Raw genomic sequence first — 9,191 nt, 5'->3', positions numbered from 1 at the left:
GTGGTTTTAAGGACAACTGCTTTGGACATGCTTCAAAGCGGGGGCTGGGGGCGGCCAGCACCCGGACCCCCCCAGCACCCCTACTTCCCGTGGGGTTGCTGGTAAGTTATAGAACAAACATGGGAAACTTCTCATTCTACTACTCTGCCACCAAAATGTGGAATGCACCGACTAAATCCCTTAAGAAATGTGGATCACTGGCTTCTTACAAAACAGGACTGAAAAACCATCTGTCAGGAGACAACAAGGGGAGGTAAACACGCTGTTCCCACAGAAAGGAGGTGTTATTCACTGCCGACAATTTTGTCATTTTCTCCTTTGTACATAGTGTTTTGTATTTGTTGTTGTTGTGTAATATTGTGTTATTTTGTGCCATTTTTATTTCAAAGGAAATGAGAATTACTACTTTGCAGTATCTTATTCTTTTGTCTGATTTATACAAATAAAACTCTACCCAGCTATGTTTGTAAATCATCTGAACCCAACCAAAATCAAACCAGTTGTGACTGCCATATGTTTGGAATTTCGCATGGTTTCCGATACCAGTTAATAAGCAGTGTCCGATGAACAAAGTCTAAACCAGTAAGACGCCCTATAGGGTGAGGTCGCGCTGAAACAACAAGAGACTGACACAATATGTCCATATGGGCATTCCCAGATATGGGCTTAATATTGATGACATCAGGAATCTCCATATATGGGCATAAAAGGGACAAGGACGAGATTCCTTTGTAAGTGTGACTCGCACCGCGACAACACTGGTTATCATGAGACTGACACAATAATGTCCATATATGCATGGGCATTCCCAGATATGGACTTAATATTGATGACATCAGCGATCTCCATAGGGCATAAAAGGGACAAGGACAGAATTAATTTGCAAGTGTGGTTGCCGTGATGCAAGCAGCAGCACATATTTTCAGTCTGTGTGACTATCAAAAATATTGCACAATGTCAACCACATCAGCATCACTGTGGGACAGCTTTGACACATTTTCCTGAATAGTTTTCTTTATTAAAATCTGAGCAATGCTGTTTATTATTTATACTTGCCCAGGATCACGGTTACAGAAGAGGGTTGCCAAAACGACTTGGAAATGAAAATTGGGCAACACTGTTTAATCCAAGCAAATGAGCAACGTGCTCAATCCTCAGAGGCTCTGATAAATTGGCTATATAGTAGGCTACTCACTTGACTGTTTCTTATGCAAACTAGACTAATAATCATGCAGATTTGTGTTGGGCTCAGGTTATAGAACCACAAACCCTATTTGGAAACTAATAACATACTGCTTACTCATCTAAAACAAACTTCAGGGTTAAACAATTAGGCACAATTACATGTGTTAATATTTGTACTGTTGTTAACCTTCCACACTAACAGGAAGAATAAGCAGGGGCGTCATGGGACTGAGTTACTTGGGCCCAAGGTGGAGGGGCCCTCATTATTTTATACTTTAGCTATTGAAAAATAGCAGATATACAAGCTAACAGCGCGGCACAGAGTGCCGCACTCCGAGCTTGTAGATCTGCTATTTTTGAAAAGTCACGAAAATGTGTGCAAATCTTTGAATAAATGTATTTTTTAAGAGAACATTTGTAACTCAAAATATTCTTCTGGGGAGTCCCTGGAACGAAACATTTTGAGATGGGGGTCTGTGGCCAAATAATACATCCTTCATGTCCTTGACATGAAAATGTTTGAGCACACTGACATAGGTTTTTCAAAAACCTGAGGAGGATTTGAAATAGACTTTTCACGTTTTTTCAAAAATAGCAGATCTACAAGCTCGCAGCGCGGCACTTGGTGCCGCGCTGTGAGCTTGTATATCTGCTATTTTTCAATAGTTAAAACACAAAATAATTGTGCAGAGGCCCGCAGTGAATCTTTGTACCCAGGGCCCAGAATTTGGTGCGACACCCCTGAGAATAAGAAACTACTAGGCCTCCTAGTGTTTTTTCTTTACACTAAATATCTTTGCCGAAAATAGCCAATCTATATCAATGAATCCCTGCTGCACCTACACTTGTAGATCTGCTATTTCCAGCTGAATGTTCATCACCCCAGAATAGTTTTGCTAGGGTTAATGTGGTTGAAGCAGGTAAGAATGTTGTCGTGTGTAATAGACACAACATTATATTTTCATCTTTCAGAAAATCATAATGGTAGGGGCCTACTTTATTTCCCTTCACTTATACTGTTTACAGGGGTCTTCCTGGAACCATTTACTTTAATGTACCTGTTATTGGTGAGACAGCTGGGGGCAGACAAAGCGAATGTGTACTGGTCTAGTTGCTAATGACTGTATATTAGTATGCATCACATATAAGAGCCAGGTCTAAGTAAAGCATGATATAGTGTCGTGCACTTAGAATTGCTTATCTACCAGACCTTGTAGCTTGGCTATTTTCATTGCATGACACTGTCACAATGGAGCATAAACCAGGCTTATGCTCAACAGAACCAACAGTTAAAATTCGATTCAGTTATTGTTGTATAATAAATGCTAATAGCTTGTCTTGTGGTAGACCAGGATAATCAATAACCCCTCAGTCAATATGAAAACCAATTTAATGTAACAAAATACAGATAGCCTACCTCAGGTCTAGAATAGCCTATTTAGTAGCATCACATTTAACCACATGAACCTTAACTAGCAACCTTTTTTTGGCCAGTGCCCTGTAGACCCCTGAACTGTTAGTATGTGATTATTACATAATGATTAGCCTACTTCCCAGGGTAGTTACAAGCCCTCACATCAGGGATGTCTGGCCCTGACAGCCATGTGACAGGGCCAGGCCAGACATCCCTGTGGCATGGCTGTGACAGGGCCTGACACCACTGGGACAGGCCTTGTCACAGCGATGCTGGTCAGTTATCGTGTCAGTATAATGGTCTGTATCAAGTCAGCACCAGGTCAGTATCATCTGTATAATGGTCCAGTATCATGTCAATACCATGGTCAGTATCATACAGTAGCATATCAGTATAATGGTCAGTATCAGTTTCATGGTCAGTATTTTGTCAGTATCATGTCATTATCATGGTCAGTATGTATAATGTCAGTATTATGGTCAGTATCATGTCAATATCAAGGTCAGTATATCATGATCATTATCATGGTCAGTATAATGGTCAGTATCATGTCACAGGGCTGTGACAGGAGCAAGAAGACCACCTTTGTGTCCAAAACCACATACGAACGCACTATTTACTACACAGGCTATTTTCAACCTAGTATCTAATACGCAGCAGGATTTCACTAGAGACATACTAAAAAGAAATTTGACATACTAAATAGTATGTTATATATGCTACCTACTGCATCCAAAAATCACATACTAACATATTGTACTATTCTGTGTACCAAATATTTTGTTAGTATGTCTCAATTCAAGTAAAACCCTACTGCTTAGTAGATAGTACTAAACAGTAGACAGAAAATAGCATCTGTGTAGTTAGTATCTAATATGTTAGTATGTGGTTTTGGACACAACCCATGTGACAGTAATTATAAGAGCTGTTGCATATCTCTTTAAAGTAATTTCTTTTGAGTACGGTCAGGTATGATTCAGGATCCATATAGTAGTAGTAGAAATATGACGTGACGTTAGTCTCGTTACTACGGACATGGGGACCTACACACAAAGCCAGACGTAGGGGCAGTTAGCACCACTCAAAAAATACGAAAATGAAAATTCCAGACATCCATATTTTGATTGTACGACCATAGTTCAAGAGTTATAAACCAAAATATAAAGTGGTGTCTTCATTGGCCTACTGGCAGTGTGCATGAACACTTTGACACAAATCGGTCCTGCAGTATCCAAGATTAGCTCACACACAGACACACAGACACTGAAACACAAACAATGGTGAAAACATATTCTGGTGGCGGAGATTTAAAGAAATGGCTGCACTCTATAAGATATTTTGTACACAATTTCTATTCCTTTTCCCAGCAGGAAATATTTTATTTATTTGTTTCAATGTGCAATACATAGTGCTCCGAAACATTTTGGTGTATAATATATAATTCCGTACAGCTTCACAGTCTCTTGAAATATACATGCTATTACAGTTTAATAGTCCTCTTGAAACAGAACAAGTTAATAACACACTTAAATAGAAACAGATCTATAAAGGCAGAGAAAGCAGTCCAGAAGAAAATAGCTCAGTATTGAGGAAATACGTTCCTTTAAAAACAGTAGCAGTTTAAGTCAACAATAGGAAAATTGCATCTCGTGACGGTGTCACTTGCCGACAAGAACGGATTTTCGGCAAGCAACACTGTCATGAGATGAAGTACAAATGAAGCTTCAGAACCTCTAGAGCAGCGTCCTGGCCCAGAGGTTGAGAATCACAGCTCTAGAGCATACATGGGCAACTGGCGGCCCGGGGGCCACATTCGGCCCCACCTTCACTTCATGCAGCCCACAGGTTGATACCGGAATACTGATATATTATTGATTCAATTCCCAACATGACCTGCTTTAATTCCATCAGTCTATATTAGTAGCTTAATGACTAGTATAGTAGTATTAAAATGTATTTTTTTATGTCCAATGTATTTGTATTTAGGTTCATAAAGTTAACATGAGTATATAACTAAATGCATTTGAAATTAGATAAAAATTTTACATTTCAGGATTTAAAAAAATCCTGAAATTTATTCAGGATTCCAATTCAAAAGAAGCAAAAATAGCCGATCTACAAGCTCAAAACGCATCACGCTGCGATGCGTTTTGAGCTTGTAGATCTGCTATTTTTGCTTCTTTTGTATGAGATACTAGAATGACAAAGTAGGACGTAGCAATATGTAATGTGGCCCTCTGGAGTGAAGGTGGAAATATAGTGGCCCTCGCCATCATCAAAGTTGCCCACCCCTGCTCTAGAGGAAGGACATAACACCACAAAGAGACAAGGCTTGGTTGACACAGCAACGAGGTAGGCTAGGTCATAAGCTTTTAGCAAAAAAAACAAACAAACAAGCCATACCAAGGTTTGACTTTCATTTTGAAAAAGAAAGTCATATAAGTCTGTAAAGTGTAAGTATTTCGCAGCATTTAAATTACAATAATAACAAATTATTTGTACCAATTAACAACATAGATGAATATTATAAATATTACAGATTATTTATGGATAATATTTATTATATAAGAGAAACATGCAAAGTAGAGCAACAAAATGTGTCCATTTATATATCACATTCTATATTTTGTCTTCTGTCTTGCCACTGAAACATTATAAGAAACTGTATCATGATGTGCTGTAAACATGTGCCATGTTACCTGGAGTGTCTTTTTCATAAGGCAACTTGCACCGACCTCTTAAATATAGTTCATTTGTCATGGTGGCCTCTGGAAAGGCAGATTTAACGTCATCGTTGTGGGTTCTCTAGGCTCCACACTAGGCCTGCTAATCATTTCACATTCATTCTGTCGTACATTTTCCTCGTTCATTTGTGATACCTCGGTGGAGCCTGCTTCAAATCCAGGCACGGTGTTGGCCACATGGACCACATGAACCTTGTTTCTCCCATTTTTACTGAGGATACAGCTGAACACCTTCTTAAAGCCTTTTCGAAAGTGCTTGGACACCAGAGCATACACAATAGGGTTGAGGCAGGAGTTGGCGTAGGCCATGCAATGAGAGAGGATCCTGAAGGCGTATGTGGTTTCATTGAAAGGGAAGTCTCCGTATAAGTAACACAATATCACAAGATGGTATGGCAGCCAACATATGCAGAAAAGCACAGTGACAATTATGATCATTTTTGTGACTTTGCGTTTCGCCCTTTTGGATTCTGACATGCCATCCAAGGGGTCCACAGCTGTCCATAGGTACTTGATGGTTCTAGTGTAGGACAGGCTTACAATCAGTACCGGAATGACATAGCCAAACATAAAAGTGCACGTGTCCAACACTTTACGATTCTGTTCCTCCCATCCAGGTATGCACACAGTACTGTTGTCATAATCTATAAGATCATAGTAGCTGAGATAAGGACCTGCAAAGACCAGTGATAGACCCCAAATGACCACCATGGCAACCACTGCATTACACGGAGTTCTTAGTTCTCTGGATCGTAGTGGGTAACGAATAGCCAGGTACCTACCAACAAGAAAGAAGTAGATCAGTGAACAAACATATCCAGTATACTAACATAATGGTTGCACTACAGAAATGAGGAGTGCGTTAAATAATACTTAATGGTATTTAGTATATTCTAATGTCAAAGATTTACACTTTTCTCAAATGTCATTTCAAAATGTTTAAATATTAAAATGTGTATTGATGGCTTCATGGGAAAATTGGATTTTTTTTTCTACAGTGTAAACTATTATAGCCCATTAAAGACAGTTAAATATCTTCTGTGTCTCTATGGTTAGCACACTACGGCAGCAAATTATGTACATGAAATTATTCTAAAGTGTTAGTCATTCCAAGCTACAGCTGCAGGAGCTCTGTCTCAAGTGTACTGAAGGCTGCATGGGCGGAAAGAAATCTATTAACCTCTCAGGCTAGATGATCTTTTGAGAACAATTCTCATTCAATTGCTTCCTTTAGGATAGGACCTTACAGGATAGGATCAGCTTGCTCGTACGATGAGAAAGCTATTGAATTAACACCACCTTCTAAAAGGTAAACATCGCCACCGTGTAATGAGACTGGCTATCCCTGTGGAGACAAGAAGACACTGTCTAACATTGATTGAGAAAAGTGTGTTGCCCAGCAACTATTATGAAGATTCCCACTGCATGCAATAGATAATATAATGTTTAGACGGGAGTAATATATGGTTATCTAACATATTAGCAGCCCTAATTAATTATTGATTACATTTCAACCTATGGTCTTAAATGCCTCATCATTATTATACCTCTGGGTTCTAATTAAGCAACCCCTCCGAGCTTTTTATTATTTTATTTAGGTGAATACTTATAGATGTCATACCCTTACAAAAAAGCTAGAAGGCAATTGCATTAGCAAGTAGTCTGTGTTGCTATGCTGCTACTTTCATGTCCATTCTGGTGCAAAGATTTGAAGAACTGAAGCCAACGCAGAGCAGTTTAATGAGGCAAATGCTAGTAAGTCCATGTGCAAGTTGAAACAAAGGCTTGTCTTCTATAATTGCTCTGAAACTTTTATATCTGGTTTCTCAGAGCTGCTCCCAGACCATGAATGCAGTTTTTACTATGGTGAAAGAAACGCAAATGCTCCCTTTCCATGCCATGCCTAACGGCAGCATTCAAGAGAATTGCCTCGTCCAAACTCTCCTGAACTTGAACGCAGCATAATATGTCTCTGAAATAATTGCCCTCTCTGTGTAGAAATCAATGATGCCGTAGGCTTACGCCACATCTCCAGTATTGGCTTGATTATGCTTAGTTCAATGTGGTGTTTAAGCTCTCTAACATTCTCTGCACGTCCCCGTGTTGTAATAACACTAGTCTAGGGCTGGCAACATACCTGTCAACCGACACAGCAGCGAGGGTGAAGCTGCTGGCGTACATGGTCAGGTTGATGAAGAAGTGGACGACCTTGCACATGAAGGAGCCAAACACCCAGCCCTCCAGGGAGTAGATGGTGGCTTGGAAAGGCACACAGAAGATGATGAAGAAGAAGTCGGCCACGCTGAGGTTGAGGATGAAGAGGTTGGTGGTGTTGTACCCGACCTGCCCGCTGCGCAGCAGCACCGCCAGCACCAGGCTGTTGCCCACGGTGCCCAGGAGGAAGATGAGAGAGAACACCACAGACACGATCACGCTGGTGGGGTTCAGCTGGTAGCTCTCAGACACGTTCTGCTGCCCCGCTGCTCTGCCGAAGTCCTCCAGGTCAGACATGTTGAAAGGAAGATCTGAAAGACAAATAGAAATGAACTATTGAAAAATAGCAGATCTACAAGTGCACCGCGCGGCTGCAAGCTTGTAGATCTGCTATTTTTCAATAGCTAAAGTATAAAATAATTTCAGGTCATAATGGGTTAAAGCACAAACAGGATCGGTCCATGAGTGCAGGTGAACCCTGAAAGTATTAGCCTGGCAAGCCAGCCCTAATACTGCGCTCATTCATTCCTTCCCCAGTATCAGGTCTGGACTTTGGCCTATAGGCACCGAGTATGAGAAATCAGAAAATGATCGGGGCCAATCGTGACTGCATTTCAACTGCTATCCGCACAACAAGTGAAAAGCTTCCCCTGATTGGTCCATGTGTAGATGGTGACGTAGAATACATGCATTTCAAAACAACAATGTCTGCCCTGGAAGCAACAATTGTAACAGTTGACGCTGAAACGATAAAACAAGCAATAAGTGAAGTTATTTCAGAGTTGAAATCAATTACAACAATTAAAAAGGAACAGGAGTATTCCGCTAGCGGAGTTCATCGGCCGTAAATACGTGTTTGCCGTTCTTCCGACTGGCTGCAGTGTGCTGGTGTCAGGTGTTTTGCTACGCTGATTGTTTAGAGGAGTTTTTCTGTCAAGGCAAGTACTTTTCAAGCTGCCTATCCACCTCTTTCCGCAGGAATTTACTGGAGACTTTTTTGCACCACACTTCCAGTTAACAGCAGACATACGAGCAGACATACGAGCTCACGTCGCGTCGCAGATGCAGCCGTTGTGAGCTTGAAGATCATACTCGGCTGCGGCGCCGGAAGCTCCGTCCAACTTATGCACAATGCATTAATTGTGTGTTGTCATAGTAGCTACACTACAGCAAATATAGGCGACTCAAGCAAAGTAGTCTACATTTTTACTTGATCACAGTACTTAAGTAAATGTACTTAGTTATTTAATTACATGGATAAATCCGTTCCTCATTAAACCCTTGTATGAAGAAAATCCATAAAGCATTAATGAGGACTCGGTAGCCTAGGAGGTTTCTTTGACCAATTAAATCCTGGCTTGGAAATTTCACTAGATGTTTTCAAAAGATCCATCATCGAATTATCATCATCATCGAATTATTATTTAAGCATTTATCCCACAGAAACATGGTTGTTTAGGGGAAGATGAGGAGGAAGTTGAAAGCTATCCTGCAGCTTCACTGCTTTAATCCCTATTAAACCAAAAACAATATTTCTTCCCTTCCAGCACTAATGATCTGTACAAACAATAATACACGATCATGATAAAGGGGATTACCCACCAGACTGACTGTACCATGTAAGAAGCAATATA

General features: G+C 40.4%; 1 protein-coding gene across 1 annotated transcript; it reads right to left on the bottom strand.

The window, feature by feature from the left end:
• Positions 1 to 5,355: 5,355 nt before the first annotated feature.
• Positions 5,356 to 7,854, bottom strand: galr2b (galanin receptor 2b; the record flags this gene model as incomplete). The annotated part of the gene is made up of 2 exons (XM_080724152.1): positions 5,356 to 6,121; positions 7,481 to 7,854. The coding sequence occupies 2 exons, from the start codon at positions 7,852 to 7,854 to the stop codon at positions 5,356 to 5,358; spliced, it is 1,140 nt and encodes a 379-aa protein (XP_080580278.1).
• Between the last annotated feature and the right edge of the window lie 1,337 nt (positions 7,855 to 9,191).

This window comes from Nannobrachium achirus (assembly GCF_963921795.1).
Source record: "Nannobrachium achirus genome assembly, chromosome: 4".
Taxonomy (NCBI): domain Eukaryota; kingdom Metazoa; phylum Chordata; class Actinopteri; order Myctophiformes; family Myctophidae; genus Nannobrachium; species Nannobrachium achirus.
Note: the sequence above shows the minus strand (reverse complement) of the source record. Positions and strands in the feature narration are given on the sequence as shown.